The sequence below is a fragment of the Siphateles boraxobius genome, unplaced genomic scaffold (genome assembly GCF_051911475.1).
Source record: "Siphateles boraxobius isolate OS27281-9 unplaced genomic scaffold, OSU_SipBor_1 130, whole genome shotgun sequence".
Classification (NCBI taxonomy): Eukaryota; Metazoa; Chordata; class Actinopteri; order Cypriniformes; family Leuciscidae; genus Siphateles; species Siphateles boraxobius.
In genome coordinates this window covers 4,179,825-4,203,712 of record NW_027508734.1, presented here as the reverse complement: position 1 = coordinate 4,203,712, position 23,888 = coordinate 4,179,825, and the positions used below count along the sequence as shown (strand labels likewise).

At 36.8% G+C, this 23,888-nt stretch overlaps 2 protein-coding genes across 2 annotated transcripts in view; one reads left to right on the top strand and one right to left on the bottom strand.

Moving 5' to 3' along the window:
* The window catches only part of LOC143736472 (CD48 antigen-like), a 41,221-nt gene extending 41,039 nt beyond the window's left edge, over positions 1-182 (bottom strand). Inside the window, exon 1 of the mRNA XM_077227175.1 lies at positions 5-182. Coding sequence (XP_077083290.1) covers positions 5-65 — 61 coding nt within the window. The 5' untranslated portion in view covers positions 66-182. The remainder of the gene's footprint in view (positions 1-4) is intronic.
* Positions 183-11,967: 11,785 nt separating this feature from the next.
* Positions 11,968-22,191, top strand: LOC143736739 (natural killer cell receptor 2B4). Its single transcript, XM_077227389.1, has 8 exons — positions 11,968-12,378; positions 13,389-13,697; positions 14,066-14,341; positions 15,139-15,243; positions 18,437-18,501; positions 18,687-18,761; positions 18,994-20,553; positions 20,788-22,191. Exons 1-7 carry the CDS (start codon positions 12,318-12,320, stop codon positions 19,078-19,080), a joined length of 978 nt encoding a protein of 325 aa, XP_077083504.1. The 5' UTR covers positions 11,968-12,317; the 3' UTR covers positions 19,081-20,553; positions 20,788-22,191.
* Positions 22,192-23,888: the final 1,697 nt, after the last annotated feature.

Here is a 23,888-nt window from a genome sequence, read left to right as displayed (position 1 = left end):
TCACCCTGGAGAAGGAAAAGCAGGAGAACTGCTAAAATGGAGCAGGACTCTTGAAAGATGTTCATGTCGAGACGTTTAGACGACAGACTGAGGCACCAGAGAAAGACGGAAGAGAGGAAACGACTTCTTCAGCTCTCACGCAGAGTTATTTGTGTCTCAGTTTGAACACATTTGTCCACAGCTCTGTGGCTGTTCTGACACTAACAATTGTGTATGACACATACCAACACAACATTGTTGAGAGAGACATTTAACATTTAAAGCGGAAGACGACATGACGGCAGCACCTTAATATTTTGGGATAATTTTGGGTATGGGTAAAGGCCTATTATTTTGCCTGTCTCTTGTTTTGTTAAATGTTATAACACCCCATTAAGGTGTAGTATATGCAGTGCATATTAGCGCCGCACGACAGGGGGCGCCATTTTGCCAAAAATCATTATTTGAAAATCTAGTTTGAAAACTAAATCGTTATTTATTAAATGATGAAATATTTTTTTTATTAGCATATTAATATCAACCTGTCATCCTCCGAAATGACTTTAAGTCTATGACCAAAATGGATAGAGGTGGAAATCATTCTACCTATTATTATCACTAATTCTTGAAGTTAATCAACATTTAACATTGTTGCCCGTGCAAAGTAATTAATGTTAAAATCAGATCATTTCCAAATCCTTGTCGCTCAAAATATAATATGTCGTGATGGCCATATTTTTCAACGGGTTCTTGATTTACATTAGAGGCAAAGTGTGTAAATCGTTACGCTGCGCCTCCCGTCACCAATGACGCCTATTGTGTTTTTCACCTCATCCACTGTTAATGTGGATGAGCGCATTAATGCACAGGCTTCCATGGGCTTCCACAGGCTTCCATTTTTAAATAATACCTCACTAAAGTTTTTTTTTTTTTTTTTTTAAGTCTTGCAAATATAAAAAATCAAGTGCACACACAAAAAGTCACACACACAAGATAATTAAATTCTGGATTTGCACTCAAATAAGAAAGCAGCATTTTTAAAACTGAATTGAGTTCTGTTTCACGTCTTCCTGCTTGAACACACAATATAATTTATATATTTTTTAATTTAATTAATTAATTAATTAAATGAATAATTATCCTGCTGCTGTCTGTTATTAACGTTAGTCAAACCACAAAAGACAAACATAAATCACTCACTGCTAATGACCGAATAACTTTTGTAACTTTAATAAGAATTCATTTATAGTTGATTTATACAGTGAAGATTATACAGTGTTATTTTACATTTGATTGTTCAATTGAATACTGTTATAGCCTCCTTGAAAACCAAAGCACAGTTTATTTAATTTTTGTTTAATTTTGTATATTGTATTTATTCATGCTATTTCTTGAAATTTGTTTATTTTTGTACTTTTTTTTTAAATTACTGACTGAACTTTATAGGCTAGTTTGGCTGTGGTATTGAATTTGGAATCGACAATGTTGAAATGTCACTGGTAGGCCTATCTAACATTTTGGTGGCTCATTAAAAATGGCCTAGACACATTTTTATTTAAAAAACATATTAAAATTAAATAATTTTGTTAATATTAATTTTGTAAGGGCACCAACACTGATCTTGCATACCCCTCAGCAAATGTGCAGTTGCGCCTCTGCTTGTAGGTATAATTTTGAAAGGTATATCATAAAGAAAAGGAATTACGACTTAAAGGTGCAATGTGTAATATTTCTAAAGGATCTATTGACATAAATGCAATATAAGATCCATAACTATGTGTTCAGTGGTGTATAAAGACCTTACTCAATGAACCGTTATGTTTTTATTACCTTAGAATGAGACTAGATGAGTTATACTCGTCGAGTATAAACAATGCTTTACGCTTTAACCAGCTCAGCCACAGCCCTACAGCATAACAGCTCATATTAGCCAGCTAAACTTTTACTACTCTATTAGAAAAAATATGTAGTTTTGATAGTTTCATGTGGTTCTTCTCCCTCGCTTTATTATGGGTTTGCTATGTGGGGAAAATGTGCTGGTTACGTTCGTGTGACAATCAGCTGATTACTATTATTATATTATATATTAAGACCCTTGATCCTCACCTGACTATGACTTTGTAAACTTGTAAACCATGACTTTGTAAACCATGATGTGGTTTATAATGGACTGTGGTACAGAAACAGTTACAATGTTACACACTCTTGGCTTACTCTGGCTATTCTCTGCTGTCTCAGACGACGATATGTTTGTCCCGTTTCAGCCACCGTAGCTTCTTCGAAAGGGAGGGGTGAGCGGTGGGCTGAGCCCGCAACTCGCAACCGAACCGCTAGATGCCGCTAAAATCTACACACTGCAAAAGCTACTTTACTGTATGTTTATTTTAGGGTGACCACCATCAAACAAACCAATGTGGGATGATTATAAGTTTGTGTGGGACGTTAACAACACTAAAACATAACCTAAAACTCTTATATAATGTTTATCTAACTTAATAAAAACATTAGTATTCTGCCTTTCAGCTGATAAAAATTATTTGTTCTTTAGTCCCTCCAGAAAACACCATTACATCACAATGTAACATAACATGTCTTTATTTTAGGCTACATGACATTTAAATTCAACATCACTGAGCCCAAAGACAGCAGGCATCATGCAGATCGCTATTTTTAAAACAATTCTGACCAAGTCCAACTAAAATCCAACAAAATAAATAATGAACAAATAAAATATAAACCAACATGAATTTAGATAATTCCCAGTTTTATAAGAATATAGATTTAGAAAAGATGTGAATTAAAACAACCACAGCAGGCAACAAGTTGATAAATTCTGTTAAATTTAAAATTTAATTTAACGAATTATCTATTTGTTTTCTGACAGAAACACATGGAACGAATCACCGCTCCACATTGTGATCAACAGCGTCACAACCCTCTAGTGACCGTGTTTACTCCTTCGTTTTAAATCACTGATTTTAAAAACGGCTGTAGTATTTGTCCTTCCGACGAAGCGGTGTTAAATATGGATGAAAAACTACGCCGCAAAAAGAGCAAATAAAATGCTTTCTTAAGCACTTTCTTCGTGCTTTCACTAAATACAAAAGAATGCATGCACGTTTTCTTAATATGATAATTAAAAACCAACAGAGTAATGAAAATGTGGGACATTTTCGACGTGCTGGACAAGGGGTGAGAATGCTGTGTGGTACAACCAGAGCCCGTCTACCGAGAGCCTGATCACTCCCTATTAAGCCGTATTGTACAGAATTTGGGTTGTAGTTCCCCCAGAGTTCCACTGGGGGGCGATCGCCCATGAATGCAAAATGAATGGGAGTCTATGGAGCTAGACGGCTAGATTTGTCTCTTTCACCTGATTGCCATTCAGAAATCTCAGATTTGATTGTAGATTTTGCAAGTTCAACATGGGTTATAGATCGAAAGTTGAATGAACTTATGTCCTTTCGATTTCATACAGGTTGAGTTGTTGTTGCCCATTACACGCTAGCATTCTGCTAAAGAACACTTATTGGTCAGTCAAGGACTGATTACGACCAGAGATACCGCTTGACCGCATTGTGGCACCCGAAGCGGGACCAGAAAATTTACATGGAAAATAAATTGAATTTGAGTACTTGTTGTGTTATTCTTGTGTTATGAAATACAGGATACATATGGTATAGTATTGCCATCTTAAAAAACAACAACTAATGTCCCGCTCAATAGTGCTAAATAGGCTATCAATAAAAAATTGAAAAAGGAGAAAAACGCCTCGCAGGTGTGCAATGATAAAGTGTTCTAATAGTGAGAAAGGGTTGTCCTATTTCTCATTTCCCAAGGACGAAAAAAGGTAACGTATGTGCTCCTGTGTTAATTGTGCAAAGCCTACCTGAAATTACGGTGATTATGTGTGTGTGTATTTTCGGCGTGGTCTTTTAAAACAACAAAACAAAAACTCTTCTAGTACGTGTATTTACCTGTGTCAGCTGTGTTGTCGATGCCTCGAAAGAAACAAAGTGCAGGGCGCGAAAGCACCAAAGAGACTGAAGGATTGCCGTAAAGCAGTATCATATAGGCTACGATGTATATGATGTCATTGACATTTTAAAAGAATCTTTAAAGCAAATAAGTGACTCTAAAAAATCTAACACCCAGCAATGAGTAATTTCTTTGCATCTCCTTTCAAATACAACATTCAAATTACTAGACAAAAAATTATATCCTGATAAAAGTGGATTTTGAGGGGTGTAGCTCCATAGACCTTCATTCATTCTGCACTCGTCCTGTGAGTGCCCTCATATGGAGCCAGAGTGGAACTGCAACCAGTTCAGAAGCCGGAAGTTTACTGAGAGTGACAGTTCTCCCCATATAGGGTGCTTCTCAATATCCCTCCTCGTCTCCTCGCTCCTCTGTCCTCCATCCTATGACCCGGAAACCAATCAAGCACAGCCATCTTGAAGGACATATCAATTCTCTAATTGCAATGTGAGGAGTCGAGGAGTCGAGGAGTGAGGAGGCTTTTAGAGGAGTCATGAGCGAGGATACACAGGTGTATCCTATGCAGAAGTGTTTTATAGACTAAACGTGACGCACGTATACAATCTCCTCCCCCTTCACATCGGTGACAATAATTTGAATTTGTACTTTACCCTTGCTGTTTTTATAAACCACACATCTCACATATTTCAACAGGGTATCTTGCTTTATTATTATTCATTTTGAATTTCTTAAATAAACAAACTTCAACAACATAAGGGCAGATCCTTTGAGCGCTTCTGATGACGCTATGAAGTGACACTCGAGTGATCAAGTATTCCAATGTATAAAAAAGCTTTCATTCGATTCCTCCATCCTCATTTTCTTTCCTCGCAGCCTTCCCTCGCATCCTACAGGGGGAGGAGCTGAGACGCTAGGAAAGGAAGCGAGGAAAGGAAACGAGGATGCACAAATAAGAAATGAGAAGCACCCATAGACTTTATGCACCAGAGAAACGAGGGCGCCGCCATCTTTAGAATATTGTCTTTGAACTTCCGTTTTTGCGGTCGCTCTGTATATTTCTATGGCATCGCTGTCCAGGAGTAATTAGCTGGTGAAGTTGATTTACTTATTGTAGAGTTAACGAAAGTTATCATGAGCATTGTAATGTTTATCATAAGCATTATAAAGCATAGGCCTATGTCTTAACAAATGGACCTTGGAAATTTTTTAAACGAGCCGTTCATTCATAACTACGCAAGATCGCTTTGAAAATACAGACCGGAGGTCAAAAGACAACGAGCGCAGCGCTGAAAAGGGGCGTGGCTACATAAGGTCTATAGCCGGGCTATTCAATGCGCTCTATGCACGAACGCTGCTGACGTATTTCCGGTAGGATCTCAGCCAGCGTCTTTACTTCCGCATAGCGCGAAGTGTATAGCGGCACAACTTTAATAAAATTCATTTTCTCAGAAACGGAGACAACGATTTTAGAAACTGATTCGCTAGTCGGATTTCGCACGATATGAGAGAATACTCACCCTCAATGTTGTCGATGTAGGTCGAAATATATAATTTAAAGCCCTTCTCTTTCTTACTCTTGTGTGACAGCTAACTGCCTCACAGTGTTGTTAACATCATTCACGTCAACCGCAGGAAGTTTTTGTAAACAGCGAGTGTAATTTGCCATTATCTCCACCTAAGGCAAACCCGGCTTCTGACGCAGCACCGGATGTAACTGGGCGGGCTGAGACAAAACGCGGAAGCGATCGTGCATAGAGCCTATTGGCGGCCCGCGGGCCAGGTCCGGCCCGCCAATCATCTCCATATGGCCCGAGGGCACCCCAACCTCCCTCCTCCTCTTTTCCTGGCGGTGCGGCTAAGGAAAGATTTGGTTAGAGATGCGCGAGACCGCAGTGGCGCCTGCAGCTGTACGGCTATACGCCCTGTGTGTGTACCATGAGCGCTCCGACTGACCTGAGAAACGTTTTCAGTCCGAATATTTCAGCAGTTATTATGTGTGTCCCGTATTTCTGTCGACTGAACCAGCGATATCAATCATTCGTGAATGAATCATTCTTTGGTTCGATTATTTCCTTTCCATGAATTGGCCAAACGCGCTTGCATAACGGCCTGAAACGATTCGGAAGTCGTTCGGACCGTTCTGTCACTGAATCATCTGAAGCGGTTTCTCGGTCAGTAAGAACAAATAGAGAACAAATAGCGCTGTTTTCAGTTGTTTCACTAGTGTTTACTTTGAACTACGCAGCGCGGCCCAGTGGATAACGGAACGCAAGCTTAAAGGAGATGCGTTTACTCCCGGTCCTGGACACTATTATTAAACAGCGTTGCGACATCCAGTGAGAAGCGTTTCAACCTGACACATCTCTCTGTTACAAACCACAAATCACTCAATGATTTTAACTAGTTGTAAATCGGACGAAACAGACTCAACATTCCCAACATGACTGATGAGGTAAATAGCAGAAACATTGTGCCATGAACGAAGTTAGAAGACTAAATCCCTAATCACCAGCCTTACAAACATTTACCGTGAATGTATATAGGCTATACTGTAGTAATTTACCATGGTTTGGGGAGAAATGTGGAATATTTATATTGAATACTATATTATAGTCATTTATATTGCATTAGATTTATTAGGGGGCTAGAGAAATATATAATTAATTGTGGGTATATTTTTTACCTGTTTAGGCATTTTTTATACAGTGTGAGTGAGAAGCCATGCATGGTTTTAGGGGTACAGTTGAGACACTTTTTGCGTTTTGATTTTTCACACAAAGATAGATACTGAAAAGAAGTGAATTTCTACATGACATGCCACATGACATTTCATTAGCTTGTAGACTAAGATATTATCAATCAATAATACCCATAAGTAGTTTATATATTTTTCACAATTAGCTCATAAAAATGAGGTGCTTTTTGTCTTAACTTTGTCTCAACTGTACCCATATGTGGTACAGTTGAGACACCCATTTTTAATGATGTAAAGGTCACTAAATGTTCATTGCAAATATAATAAATAAAGACAAATAAAGAAAACAAAAAAACAATTGTGCAACATGTTTATTTCTTCATCCATTTAAATTCATTCATTTTATTTAAATTAGCACTGGTTAAATATATATAAAACAGGAACAATATATTTAATATATTTATTAATAATACACAGTTAATCACAAATATCAAGTTTTATTTTCATTTGCGTCCTATGCTGGCTAATTACGATGTTAAACCTGTTATCATAACACTAAACAACTAAACAGTGTGTTTCCTAATAGAAATCTATTGATGCACATGTGTCTCAACCATACCCCGCTGGCCACCTCGCACATTTCTCTAGATTTTGCAATGATCTTGCATGACACAATGCCATGAAATATGCCAGTTTTTAGGGCACAGAATAACGTTTGTGATGACACCAGTTACGTTTAACAGTCACATAAGGATAATAAGCTATTTGTGGAGTGTGCGTGGTGAAGTGAACGTCTTACCTTAGAAAAAAAACCTTTGCCGATATATTCGGATCGGAGATGTGTCCGTTGTTCAAATGTCCCACGATCAAAGAGGACACTAATACGCATGTGCACAGCAAAAATCACAACTTGTGCTTGCTGCGCACGCAAGTTATTTAAGGTGTCTCAACTGTACCCAGTCTACCCCCTGTGGTTACGAAGTCTCACTGTCAGAATAATTTAATTTAAGCCTATAATAATTATTAATAAAATAATTATTATACCAATAGCTATTATCCTGTATAATGCATATGTTTGTTGTACATAGCTGTAAATAAGTTATTTATTATGGTCTGTTAAATACTGTACCACATGTCCAAGTAAATACAATACTTTTATGTTTACTTTAGCTTATTTATTGATACTGTTATGTTTCAATAAATAAGTTAACCCATCGGCCCACCTCAAATTTTCAATTTAATAATCCGGCCCTCGAATGAAGCTAATTGAATAGCCCTGCGCTGCGTTTCCCAAAAGCATCGTAAGCCTAAATTGATCGTAAAAACGATCGTACGACTGATCTTAATATTATGGTCTGTTTCCCAAAAGCATCGTAACTTAAGTAGCACTTGAAAATCTTCGTAGAACTACGAGTGCTCTGGAGTAATCGTACATCCCCAAGTGCATCGTAAGAAGAAAGATTTATGAGGTCACCTGCAGGACAACCGGCAGATTACACTTTTATTAACAGATTACACTGCAACGTTAGTATACAGGTTTTGATTGTACTTTATTGTACACTTTGTTGTACTCCTGTTTTGTTTAAATGAATAAATGAAATAATTAAAAAGGGAAGAAAAAAATAGAAATACACATCTAAATTGAACAAAAAACAAAAAATCATAAAATAAGTAATCTGGGAAATATGCTTTAAAGACCGGGCAAAATAGGGATGAATTCAAAAAAATCTGTCAATGACTTGCTGACGTGCACGAAAACCAGCCATGTATTGGGCATTTCTTGCGGACCTCCTTCCCTGATCTTTGAACACGGTTGTGTTAGTTTGCAATGTGACAATGTCCTTCCAGATGTTTTGTTTTTCCTTATTTGTATGGTGTCCTTTAAATCTGTTAAAAATAAAATCTTTTTTTCCCTCTATCTCCTCTAAAAGGACATTAATTTTATCTTTTTGAAAGGTCTCTTCTCTTGTTTTTTTTGTTTTTGTTCAGCCATTTTGTCTGCCTGTATAGGTGTTTTATATCCATATAGACTTGTCTTGATTTCGAATCCACAACAAATGACGATTATTAGATTAAACGTTCAGAATACGATTCCATATAAGGTTATATTTCAGCACTTCGCGAATGGACAGCGAAGCATAAGTAGCACGTAGAACGCGTTCTCGCGCGTTCATGTTAAGTGCAGTTTTGGGAAACGCGCGTGGAATTGCGGCGAGCGTTCGTAACCTTGCACGTAGAGAGCGCTCTTAAGAGCTAAGATACATCGTTATCGGGAAACCCAGCCCTGGTCTATAGAGTGCCGAAGTTATGACGTCACTTTGTACAACTCGGAAGTTAGCGGCGCATGGGTTCCCTCGATCGAAAAGCTATGCATTTTCCCCATAGACTTTTGGAAAATCGCAAAAAAATAAGATCTGTGTTCAACAAAGAGTTGTGACCCTTACACGTTTTGTCTATCAAGCTAATCTTTACAAGTTAATCCAAAATGTATAAATTTTGAAGCCTATAAAGTTTAAAAAACCACAAGCAGACACAATAAAGTTTAAAAACCGGAAGCAGGTTATAACTGGTGTGTTTTATGTCATAGATCAAAACGTGAAAATATTTAGAGGCTTTGTTAACCACAGACCTTATTTCAGGCGATTTAGCAAAAACCCATTCAAAAAACCCATAGACTTTACGGCGAGGGAACCGGAAGTGCTAAAATGCTAACTCACTTCCGCGTTTTGGCCTAAAATGTGACTTCATAACTTCGACATTCTCTTTTTTTAATGCTTTATTGTCAACAACAAGTAGCATGCACAGTGCCATATCTCATATAACAAAAGACAATTCAGGAATAAAGAAGGAACAACAAAAATAAAAAGATAAAAAATAAAAAAATAGATTTAATAAAAAAATAAGATAAAAAGACAAGAGGGTACATAAGCATCAGTTAACAAATAAAGATACAATGTGCATATAACAATTCCATAGGAAATTACAATGCAATTTAAATACAGAAATATACTTTACCGGTCAGCACCATTCATTATATTTTATATTTTTTATATTATGAAAAAAAGTTAAAGGAGGAGCATATTTTAATAACTTTAATTGTTTTACTATTTTTAGATTTTGACATCACATCTATACATTTTAATCTCCTTTTCAAGCACCATAAAGAGAGGTTTGCCTTTTGTAAACTTGCATTTATGAATGTGAAAATTACACAGATATAAAGTAAAATTTATAATAAAACCAACCTCTTTTAAAGAGCAATCCTTGGTATAATAACCCAAAATCACATGTTTGTAAGATAAAGAAAATGTATTTAAAACATTATCAGCAATGAAACTCTCCACATTATTCCAAAAATACCGGGTGTATTGGCACGACCAAAACAAATGAGAAATTGTTTCAGTGGAGCATTCACAGAAAGAACATTTTAAATCAATATCAATTTTACATTTTTGTAGGAATATCTTTGTAGGATAAATTATATGAATTAATTTATATGAGATTTCCTGAACCTTATTTGTAAGAAGGAATTTTTGGGGTAGTGACCAAACTTGAGTCCAATTTACATTATTAAATAAACTGTTTCAGTAGAAAATAACATGAGGCACAGAAATAATCTCTTTTAGAAACAAGGATCTAATTTTAGAATTGTTAGGCTTTATCCCAGAAAAACTAATATTGCCGACAGAGGAACAGCATCTGTACACCTGCAGGTATTGCCTTAGCAAGCACGTCGAATTATTGTAATGTAACAGGTATTTTGTATCTTGAGATAAGTCTGCCAATGTAAATAAATTCTCTTCATTATTACATAACTGTAAATAAATTCTCTTCATTATTACATAACTCATTCACTAATAATAACCCATTACTAAACCAAATATGAAGAAATAATGACTTATTTCTATTTAAAATATTGGACATTCTCTCGTACAACACAAAGCGGGACGGATGCTCACCTTAATGGTGTGTGTATTATTTCAAAAGTAAGTTCTTCTTCTAGGGTTTATTGCGGTTGGCAAACACTGTATTGGTGTATTACAGCTACCAACTGGTATGGAGTGTGGACCATAATGTCTATTCATTGTTTTAAAAAAAATCTATATCCTTTTAAATGAGTTTCTCTAAGATACTGAAACAATCAACTATAACACATATATTTGGACTCTTTTCACATAAGATCTATTAAATCAAAGCGTATCTTCATCCGTCCAGTTTTTGGATCAATGTCTTTTGTCTCTTTCATATTTCTGGCAATCTATCAGGTTCTACTGTCTCTTCCTGCCCAAAGAAATCACATTTCCCTGTGTAATGTTTACGTAAGCCTCGAAATTATTATCTCGTGCCTCCTATTCCTTCCTGTATTCCTCATTTCTCCCACTTCCCTTTGAATCCTCCGAAACCATTGCACTTTTCTTGTTTCTTCCCATCACCTTTTGCCATCTTTTCTTCAATCTCTTTTTAATAATGATCTTGAGTTCTGCCCTGCTGATGTTAACTGTAAAGTCAATGTGATTACTTTTAGTAGCTACTATTCTTTTGCTATTTTGTCTGCCATTTCGTTTGCTTTACCCCCATGTGTGCTGGTGTCCACTAAAGTCCAACCACCAGTAAGTTGTTAGATGTTGCACATGATTAAATCACAAGATGGCGCAGTGGCACATCAGGTGCACGCTTTTGACATCTCTCCTGTTTTTCCTAAGACAAACCTGGATGCACACTTATAGAGTCCACTGCTCAACGTGACGCAATGGCTGTTCATGTTTTTGTGCTGAGACATGTTTCCTGTAAGTGAGTTTTCCTGGCTGTTATGCTGACCAGCTGAATAAAACTTTCCATTAGAACTAAAACCTCTGTCGATGTGAGTTTCACTTCCTCAGTTCAGCTGCTCTGCAATGCCCTGCACAGTCTAAAATATCTGATTCATGATGTGTAAACAACAAAGGGTGTGTCTTTGCACATATGCATTGAACAAATGTTCATTTTGTATGCCTTCTCTTTTGAAAAAGACGTTAGATGCTTTGAAAATGGCACAAGTCGCTTGTCTCTGGCATCATGCAATGGTGTGGTTGAGATAGGCTATAGTTTGTGGTTCACCAGCTTGATGTGGTGGACCAATCGCCATTATGCAAAGTGCAAACTCATATTATTTTCTCACAGAAGCAAATTAAGCAGTTTACACGAACAGATACAGGAACGCAAAGTAGCTACCTTTGAAAAAGAGAGTATTTTTTTTTTTTTTACTTGCTTCCTTATTCCGACTGGAATTTCACTTCACTTTCGCTCCCTGTTGAGGTGCCAGTGCTTTTGCTCACTGACAGGAACGCATGTAAACGCTTCACCTCCATATACAGCAGTGCTGCCGGATGAAGCTGTTGTTCATGCACTAAACTCTGCTGAGTGGGAGGTGCAAACAGACATAGAGACCGCAAAGCCCCTGAAGCTCAGGGCATCTTCCAGGAGGCGTCTCTCAGAGATCTTACTGTGTGTTTCACACTTGTTTGTTTGTGTCAGATGGACAGGGTAAATGTAGATACACAAACCAAACAGAGACTTAAAGCGGTCGCTGTGAGGAAGTCGTTTTCTCTCTTCTTTTTCCTCGCTGTTTCTCTGGTGCCTCAGTCTGTCGTTTAAACGTCTCGACATGAACATCTTTCAAGAGTCCTGCTCCGTTTTAGCAGTTTTCCTGCTTTTCCTTCTCCAGGGTGAGTACATTTATAACATCTCAGTTAATGTCTCAACAGGCTGTATGACACTTCCCATTTGAGTTTGGTGGAATTCATTTGCATCTGAAAAACTGCTCTTGGTTATTCTGTATTCAGGCATATATGTACCCTACATCTTGGTGTTGATGGATATTTATGCGTTTATATATGTGTGTTAAAATGTTTGACATAGTAACTTGAATTAATTGTGTATTAATTATGTATGTTTACCGCAATGCATGTTTAAAATGATTTTATTTAAGTTGAAATTTATTTTACCCTTATTTAGAGGCAAATGATCATGCATGTTGTGTTTAAGTCGTATCTGTGTTTCATCTGTGAGAAAAGAGAAAAGTTCAGCTCAGGAAACCTCAAGTCTTATCTTTACTGAACGTGACCAAATGTAGCCGACCGTTATTGTGTTGCAACAGCATTCATGAAATAATTATGTTATTTCAGGGTTTTAAGTTCACTTCATGTCATTCAGTGCTATGGAAGAATATCTTTTTTTCAAATGTGCCCTATTTTAAAACAATAGGGATTGTTGAGGTGATGGTGGAGAGTAAATAAATAAAATAGAAACTGACAATGTGGGAGGAGGAGGGGGTGTAAAACACTTCCTTTATAAAGCGAGAATGGACACCCGAAACGATGAGCCGAAAATGCAGATCATGAGTCAATGTGCAAATATACATTACAAACCATTACAGGCCATAAAATTCAGATATCCGGTGTGAATAAAGTTATTCTCCAGCCTGACTTTGCTGTGCTGAAGTTCTTAGGAAGATAAGTGTGTATTAGTGAGAAGTGTGAGATGGTCTGTGATGATAGAAAACCACTCAAATGTCGTGAGCTTCTTTTGATGGTTTATTTATATTTGCCGTCTCTGTTTCCTTTTTCTCATTGGTTCTGATGATGTTGTTCCCAAAATAATTATCTTATGTTGAATGTGAAAAAATAACATGATTTTGTGATGATTTGTAACCAGAGTTGTGTGTTGTGTGTTGTAGTGTCCCAAGCTGATGCAGAAGTTCAGGTGCACAAAGCTGTCGGAGACTCACTGGATTTAATTGCTAATTATACAAAAGAAAATCTTGAAGTTACGTGGAGATATAAGGGAAATGAATTCGTCGAGTATGACAAAGATCAGATCAAACGGGTGAATCCCTCATTATTTCTCCATAGGTTAAAGATGTATAAGGACAATATTAGTATAACAATAGAAGACCTGAAACTCCAGGATTCTGGAAGATTCTCTATTGTTGCAACACGAAGATCTGATCAACTTCCATCAAAAGTCATTGTGCTTCAAGTTCATGGTGAGTTTAACTTGATATTCATCGAGTCAATGCTGTTAGGATGTAAACACACATAAACATTCAAGAACTGGAGTTAATTATGTTTATAGTAATTTAGCTGAAGTTCAATAGTTCCTTAATGAAGGAAACCGAAAACCTTTAAAATTAATGATTCAAAAGGGAATTTTCACAGTGATGTCATAAGAATCTTCCAGTGAACAGTTCTAGTGTAAATAACTTTTTTCCACTATAAAAAAAACCAACAAAAAAAACTTTTGCAGAATGGAAAGATTCTTCATGGAACCATATATACCAAAAAAGAACCTTTATTTTATTTATTTATTTTCAAAATGTAAATATATTTAATTTTGCGTATTATTCTCCTCCAGAACCCATCAGAGATGTACAGATTGAGTTCAATAATTCCTGGCTGGAGTCAAAAAACATCTGCGAGATTCATCTTCGGTGTCTGGCGTCCGGTGATCTGAATCCCTCCTACAGCTGGAGTGGAGACCCGGTCAAGACTGGACAGAACCAGACCATCGAACTCCGTCCAGCAGAGAGCGCTACAGTCTCCTGCACCGCCAGCAACACCGTCAGCACCAAACACACTCAACAGACTGTAATGTGCACAGGGAAATCTGAGGGTCCAGGTGTGCCATTAGGTACAGTTTTGCATTAAAATACTGAATTGCTTAAATTCTATATGGATTAAATGATTAAACATTTTATACTCTAAAGAAACATAAACATTTTTGGAAAACCAAAATGAACTATAGAAGTGATTAAAGCAAAGTCATTACCCAGCTAACAACAAATAGGCCTATTTCTAATGTTCCCATTAGGTTTAATGTTCTAAAATCTTTTTTTCTTGGTTATCCGTGTGTTGGAACGAAGAAAACATTACATTTGATCATTCTGCAAACATTTTGGATATTCTGAAACGAGTAGTAAAGCATTTAAAAAATGTTAGATGAACATCCAACTAAAACGTTTAAGAAAAAACGTATACATTTTTGTGCTAATGTTTTGAAAACATTATTAAAAACCAGATAACTCTGAACAAACATTTTATTAACATTACTGGATGGAAGAACGTTTGTTCATAACTTTGAGAGAATCTTGGCAGAACGTTAGTTAGTTCTGGGTAAATGCTGTCACAGTATTTGAAGCTCTTGTTTACAGGTTTATTTACAATTGTAACGAAGTTACAGTTCAGGAAAGGACGAGGCAGAATCAAATACAAATTTCTAACATAAAGTTTATTGATAAAGCAAAACATAAACAACAAAACTAAACAGCGTTCTATAAATGTAACAAAAACACACCATAAAATGTCCTCTCTCGTCCTCAAATAATGAGCCCAGTTTTTATCATACAGGTTTTGTAATATGTGAATTACGATTGGTATTTGTAAATGCGATGGTTTTGATTTAACAGTCATTTATTTGTTGTGATGCAGGGTTTGATCTGAAGTATTTGCTGATCGCAGTAGGCGTCGGGATCGTCGTTGTCGTCATATTCGCTGGAAGCCTCGCCGTGTTCTGCAGGTGGAGGAAGCGTACAGGTGTGTTAAACACGTGTGAACATGAACACACACAGAAGAAGCTATTAAAGCAATACGCCCAAAGAAACTGTGGCTTACTAGGCTAAATGGGTTTTAACCCTACGGAAAGAAAATATATTTCCATATATTTATGATCAGTTTATTGAATGGTTTAAATATATTGAAAAATATGTGTGTTACAATAATGTCTTTTCACGTGAGTTACTTTCACATAATTGAGTTATGTTTCTGCTACACAAGGTATTTCAGCTGTGTTTACAAGGAAAGTTGTGTTGGATAGTTCAACCAAAAATGAAACTCGGCTTTCAGATGAATACAATCGGAGTTATATTAAAAAATGTCCTGGCTCTTCCAAGCTTTATAATGGCTGTTTCTGTCCATCAAAGTGCATCCATCTATTATAAAAGTTTTCCACACGACTCCAGAGGGTTAATAAAGGCCTTCTGAAGCGAAGTGATGCGTTCATGTAAAATAAATATCCATATTTAAAACTTTATCGACTAAATATTACTAGATTTCGACAGTCGGCCGTACGCATGTCGACTTACACCACAAGAGTAACACTTGACGATGTGTGATGTAGATGTAGAGTAGCGTAAACTTTGACGCCTCTCGCGGTTCAAACAAACAGGGCTGGGCAACACATCAAGCTCTCAGACATTTCTCTTAAAAATTGTCGTTTTAGACGTCTAATTCGTGACCAGCGTTTTGTTCTGTAAATCGATGCGTACGGCCATCAGCCGGAAGCGAGTTATTTTACTTTATAAAACCCCTGGAGCCGAGTAGAGCACTTTTATCATGGATGATGCACTTTATACAGCTAAAAATATACAGCCATTATAAAGCTTACAAGTGCCAGGACATTTTTTTTATATAACTCTGATTGTATTCGTCTGAGAGAAGAATGTCAGTTAAACCTAGGATGGCTTGAGGTTGAGTAAATCATGGGCTGATTTTCATTTATTGGTGAACTATCCCTTTAAGGGTGCATGTTGAAAACATGTAAAGTCTAATTGGTCAACTAAATTAGTTGAATTCAAAATAGAGGTCTGCACGGGACTGTTTGTTTCCCGTCCCGCACCCGCCCGCTGCCGCTTAAACCCAAAAATGCATTGGTTTAACTAAAAAATAATTGAGGCAACTATTTGCATTAGAACATTTAGTTTTTTAAACATTAATTTGTGTGTGACCAATTAGATTTTACAGGTTTTCAACATGCACCCTTAAAGGGGACCTATTATGCCTCTTTTTATAAGACGCATGTGTTCCCAGAAATGAATGTGTCCGTCAAGTCTCCTTCATTTATCAAGCGATTTTAACAGTATGGATTGTTTCAAAGCAGCTTTACAGTGATAATAGGAAATTAAAGTAACAGGGATTGTTTTGGCTTTACATCAGATCTAGACTAAAGTTATTATCCAGCTAAAGTTGGTTTTGATTGATTCACTTCCGTCGCAGCGATCATTAGTTATTAACTTAGGGGCCGCTAACACGACACCGTTCTAACAGAAAACCATTAATGCGATTAATTGCAAGAACGCAAACCTTAAAATAGGTTTCAAGGTGCAAGTCTTGAAAAATTTATGAAAAAAAGTTATCTCTGCGCAAACTTCAAAAACACAAGGCTGTTATAACGCAGACGTCGTGGTTTGGTCTATAGGTATGCGTGTTTGAATATACATGTGCGCAGGCGTGTAGTCCTTCTTTACAAGTTGACCTCAAAAAATTACTTGTCCGGCCTTAAAAATGTATAATACAGAATTATGTATCGCTTCCGCGTATCCATCTGAACTGGAATTATTTTGACAACGTTTTATAACGTTACAACGTTTACAACATTTATGTCTGTGACGTTTCACCTCAAAATAACACAGATAATGTATTATACCATGTTGTAAATGCCCATTTTTGAGTGGAAGGAAATGCTGTTTTCCTGCATGTCTCTTTAAATGCAAATGAGCTGCAGCTCCGCCCCCATTTCCAGAAGAGGGCGGAGCCTTTACAGCTCATGCCTCGCATACTCCGCCAAAAATGAAACATCTGTTTGATTATCATCTCTATATTGCGGTCATGCTAACATGAGATTGCAGTTCTTCGTCATTATGAAAGTTTATTATCTGCATTCATTTTTAAGCCATATCAGTTCATTATCTGAGCGCACACACACACAGAAAGCCGGATGTCCGATGGAGTACTAAACTAAGTTCTCTTTTCATGTCTTTTTTCTTGTTGTATTTTTTGTGTTTTTGGACCGTGTGTGTCCTTAATAAAGCTTTAATTGATTGATTGAAATACACACAAGGTCAAATAAAGACAGTCGGTTATGTCTGTGAACGTAAACAGCAAGTAAAGAAATAACGTGTATATTAGATCTGTGTATTAAAGTGAAAGCAGGGTAATATATAGGACCTACTGCTGGATATGCTGTTAATATCAATCAAACTACAAAAGAAAAACAGAAAATCACTCACTCTGTCGACTAAAATAATTAGCAGCTTTAATAAGAATACATTTCTTACTTGAATGCTGCTGTTAAATGCTCTGTCGAGGCGATAAACATGTCCGGCTGTGTTGAGCTAATTGTGGGCGGGGTCCATCAGAAGTTGTGGGTGGAGCCTATGCTAATAGGGCGGAGTCCATCAGCAGTTGTGGGCAGGGCCTATGTAATGTGGCTTGTTCTGAGGCACTGCTTATGATTTATGTGGATTAAAAAAGAAGGGGGTGGATTGTTACCTTAAGGTTGTGTTCACACACTGCCGACACATTTATGTTCAAACACCATGTAAAAGTGAATTTTGCATAAGTAATACCAACACAACTTTCCTCATAAAAAAAATATTGTCAGATATTTTTCAATACATGAAAACGGTAATTCCTTTTGTATTATTCAATATATTTAAATGTATTAACGCAAAATATTATTGCATACATTTTTCATTATATTTATACTATTTAATATATTTGTCATAAATATATGAAAAAAAATATATTTCTGTAAGGGTTTCTATAACATCCCTTAGCTTCACAGGGCTTGTTGCGGTTACTCCATAAGAACATTTATTTTGAATGTTTGTAGAGTAATTTACAATTACTTTGAACACGGCTCAACCAATCAGAATCAAGGAGCGGAACTATCCGTTTTATGAAAAGCGTTTTTACTCATGATCTCACAGCTGATTTCACACACTTACAGGACAACATGAAAGTGAAGCTGATATTACCGTCTATGAAGACGTGAACACGGATCGCACTGCAAAGGTGAGCGGCTCCTTTCAGCTCTTATGGATTATAAATCTGCCTTTTCATGATTCCTGTGGCTGCATTTAGATCACTACATGTCTTGTTATGTACGCATTTCTATTTTATATGCATACAAACCTAATATGTGGCATAGAAATGTGGATATACTTTTAGCAGCTAACCCGATTTAATCTTTATTACAGAAACGATCTGAAAGTGTTACAAAAGGGATGTCCATTTATGAAACGGTGGACGACCTGAAAGTCACACAAAACATGGTGAGTGCTTGCATGCATCTTATATTGCTGTCATCCTTTTTGCTTATAAAATGCATTCACTTTACAACACAATAGTTCATGTTGTTCATTGAAGTAGCATAGAGTGGGCAAAATGAATATGGTAATGATCACGAGCATCTTAGCTGCATGTTTAGAGACGCTGGTTGACCGAGACGTTGCAGAGCATTTCTGTGTAATGTGTCGTAACGCCGTCCTCTTACTCCCTCTGCAGCCTCAAACCCTGTATGACAAAATCAACTTTCAGCGTCAGCCTGCGGCCTGCGCCAGCGCTTCCTCTCCTTACCACGAAGTCCGGTGAGCGACACAGACAGACAGACGGTCATGTGTTGTTTTTTCCTCTCTGCACCAGTTGACCTTTAGAGTCTGGCATTAAATTTACTGTGTTAAAAATTTTACTTTTTGTATGAAAGAGAATTGTCTTTGTAAAAAGCATAATTCACAATGCACAACAATATTAGATTATGCACACTATCATTCAAAAGTTTGGACTCTTTTACTTTTTTAAAAAACTTTTTAAAAGAAGTCTCTCATGCTCAACAAGGCTTTATTGTGAAATACTACAATTTAACTCTTTCCCCGCCAGCCAGGGCCGGATTAAAATTTCCTGTGCCCTGGGCAACAAGACTCCCCCTCCATTTATCATCAAAACAAAAATAAATTGCAGATTATTTTGCAGTAGTAACCGGAACAAAGAAATGGCACAGACTTATAGATTTATTCAGGACATCAAAGAAGGAATGACATTGTTCAGCTATGTTTAACTTTGAATGTGACACTGAACACTTGCGGTCATACATTTCTTAATGATATGAAGAAAAATTCCAAATATGGGATTGTTTACCATGTTATATTAATAATGACTACTAATAATGTATGATTTTATCATTTTACCTTATCGTGGAAAACCTGCCATTTGAAAAAGTTGGTATAAACTTAATAAATGTGCATGTTGTGGTGGACCTGGCCTCGAACGCACGTCACACACTCGCCTCATTCGCGCGTCAAGTTCGCGCGAATGGCGCAAATTGAGCGTCTGGCGCATTACGCGCGAATGGTGAATTTTATGCATTCACGCGTTTGACGCGAATTCGCGTCTGCCGCCCGAGTTGAAAAATCTGAACTTCTGCGTCAATTCGCACCGCGTTAACCAATCAGGAGCCAGCTTGCTGCTGTCATGTGGTGAAGTAAATATGTTATCACATAAAAACTTGATTTTAATATATGAGATATTAATTTTGTATGGTATTTATTCCATATCTAATCTAGATTATATGAAACATTATTATTATTCTAATGTAAAGAGAACCAACATAGCTAAACCAACAGTACTTTAGTGCAACAACATAGTTTGTGTCTTGACCGTGTTGTGTGAGGGAAAAACATCACAGGACAGTTTAATCACTTTTGTAGTAGCCTAGGCTGGCTCCATTTATCATCAAAACTAAAATAAATGACAGATTAGGTGTTTGAGGGCGAGGGTGATCCGAGCTCCGATGCGTGACAACAGTCATCAAACTGGGCGCGGGACAGGCGGAAGTACCGCTGAAAGCGGCCGTCATCCAGGCGCAGCTCCAGGAGCAAATGGTGAAATTCGCCAAACTGGGTTCACCTCCGAAGGTTCTGGTGGACCCAAATACGGCGACGATGATCCCTACGCCGCTGTTCTGCTCTCCAGAGCAAATACAGAGCGGTGACTCTCTCGATGAATGCTCGATCAACATTAGCCGTCTTGTAAAAAGATGGCCGCCAACAGATTTCGCCTCCGACACGCGTAAATTTCGCTTCAAACTTTTGTTTTTTACATGGATTCAAAGTGTACAAAAGCGTCAAATTCGCGCCTGCCGCGTCTAGTTATACGCGTGTACACTTTGAATCCATTCGCGCGTCAAGAGCGAAATTGACGCGCGTAAAAAACAAAAGTTTGAAGCGAAATTTACGCGCGTCAATTTCGCTCTTGACGCGCGAATGGATTCAAAGTGTACACGCGTATAACTAGACGCGGCAGGCGCGAATTTGACGCTCAATTCGCATCCGGTGTGAACGCAGCATAATGGTTAATCCGGCCCTGCCACCAGCGTTTTTGAAAAAAGTTGCAAGCCACCGCTTGATCATTTTTTGATCATTTTCACAAAAATGTCATGTTGCATGAATATCTGAACATGCAAAATATCAAAAGAAAGAACAAAGCCTGTGCTTTTACACAAAAAACTGTTTTATTCTTGCCATACGCATTTTTTTTTTTTATCAACACTTGAATGTGTGTGTTTCATAAAAAAAGCAACAATTTGAGCAAAAAGCAGAGAAAATCATGTTTCCATCCACCTTTTTCATTCACTACGATGGAAACACACTCACCGAATAAATCCCCTGATGCGAACCCTCACGTGACATGGCCTCAGCAGTGGATGTGATTGGTCCGCTGGTTAGTCCAGTTATCCAATCACATCACTGCATCTCAAATGTTGGTTTGGTGGCTCTGGGACGCCCGAGTCGAAGTCTGTCATCAGAATGATTTGGTTTATTTCCCCACAGAAGCGTCTCACACATCCATCACGCATCCGAACTTAAAAGAACATGATGGAGGGAAAAAGAGCATTACATTTTTTTTTTACTGATATTTTGCGCCAGTTTCTTAGGAAGTGACAAGTTTGTTATCTTGAACAAATGGGATGGAAATGGCGCTTCATCCGCAAATGTTTTCCGCTATATTCCAATTTTGCGCATTAGTTAAATTTACCAATGTTAAAAACAGTTGTGCTGCTTCATAATTTTGTGGAAACCGTGTTACATTTTATTTTTCAGGATTCTTTGATGAGCTTAAAGTTTAAAAGAACAGCATTTGTATGAAATAGAACGCTTTTGCAAAAAAGTTTTTTTTTTTCATCCGTTTACCTTTCAAAAGTTTGGGATCAACAATATTTTTTTTTAAAGAAAGTGTATTTTTCAGTAATGTATTTTTTCACACACTCATCTTTTATATAATAAACCGTTGCGAAACCACCATAACAAAAGACTTTCTGCCTTTTCTGAATATGATAAATACTCCAAATCGGGTCGTTACATATTGACATGCATTAAAAGCTTAAAAGCACCAAGAACAGTTCGGTGATGACTGAAATCATCAAACCTCAGGACAGATGTGTGAATGACTTTATGATGTGACTCAGTAGTGCTTTAGATTAGAAGTTGTTGTATACAATTCTAGTGAATCAGCACTTTATCAAGAATAGATGTGTTGTTTCTGCATGTCTTTATGGTGTTTGAACACGGGTGAATTATTGTATTGATCCAATGAGCAGCTCAGAGGGATCCTTTGTGTGGAAGATGAATGTCATCATGTGATTCTGGTTCAAGTGTTCATGTATGAGTATCGATCAGCTGTCAGATTAAAGACACAATGTTAAACTCACTCCCTCGCCTTATATTTACTGTCAGACACTTATATATTGGTCACTTAATTGCATCCAAATCTTAAAATAAATAAAGGAAGAAGCAGTTCTGGTTCCTCAAATAACCTTCCAGTGAACAGTTCAACTTCATAAATCAATACATTTTCACTATAAATAACATTTTGAGGAATGGAAATGGTTCCATGGATGTTCTTTGAGGGTCCTTCGATGCTAATAGAGTAAAAACATACATTTTCTCCAAAGGAAAATTTAATTTTAATAACTCATTAACCTTTAAAGACAGCCCTACCGTGAGCTACGAGGTTGTTATTCGATAGTATTTGCTTCTGTCGAAGATAACTGAATAAGTCCGCATTATTTCTGCTTATTTTATAAAGAAACATGTTACGACTGTTACGTGAATAGGGTAAAAAACATAACTAATAAATACCACCATACTTCACCAGTTGATTGATTACTGGCAAACATTTTCTGTATTACAAGTTTTCAGGAGTGTTATGTTTAAATATGAAAATGAGGCATTGTCTAATTAATCATGCACTAATTTGTATATATTTCTAGAACATATAATATATATAATTTATATATATTATAAATTATTTGATATATTAGAGCCAAAGGTTTTTACAGAGGGGATTTTGGATATCTCTATTTATCACTCCACAAATCAGAAAAAAATGTCAACAGCCAAAAATAATTACATTTTTGCCTCTTTTTTTTTTAGGAATAAAATGTTGTATAAAATCAGGAAAATTATATATGAACAAACCCCTTTGTAAAAACCTTCATAATATAGATAAGAATACAACTGTCAAGTTTGGTGTATGTAAGTGTTACTGAAGTGGAGATTTCTGGCTCAATGTAGGAGGAAAAACTCATTTTGAGAAAATGCCTATACTGCTATTGATATAGACAAAAGTAGATATAATAGATTAAGTACTCTAAGAGATACAGTTAAAAGTGTACTTTGGATGTTTTCTGTCCACTAGCATGAAAAAACACTTAATGAAAAGCCAAAAAGCCCAAAATCTCAATATTGACAGATGCATGAAAAAACAGTATTTGCCTGTTGTGTCTCCCCTTATTAACAGGGGAATTAGTAGTAAAAAAACAACATTACTTTATGATGCTGTGAAGAAAATTACACCAATCAGACTCAAAACAAGTAAAATACACCAAAAGATGTCTTTAGCTCCTCCCACTCCCGTGAAACGCCGCAAATTACGCAATCGAGTCGGCCTTTCAAAATACTTTTTTATATATATATATATATATATATATATATATATATATAATCAAGTAATTTTATAATTCTCCATTTGTTTTTAATTTGATTATGCTGTTTGCAATGGTTCATGGGATTGTAGTTCTTTCCCTCACTAAAGCCTTTAAGTACACAGTCTTGTACCTTTGTGGTTTTGTCTGATTTTCAAATACTGTTTTGCTTCAAATCCAATTGTGTAATGTTATTATTCACCCCGTAGCTGTTTTGGCTTGACTCATGACTCTTTTGAAATCCCTTTGGGAGAAATGAATGGGAAAAGTACTTAAGGAACCAGCGGCGCTGGAAAGTGGACGGCACTAATGCACTATAGAGAACCTTTATTTTTAAGTGTAGGAGTATCTAGCCTTTGCTATCGGTCAGCAAGGAGTCACTCACTTCCCCTTATATTAATGTCAGACATTTACAGACAAC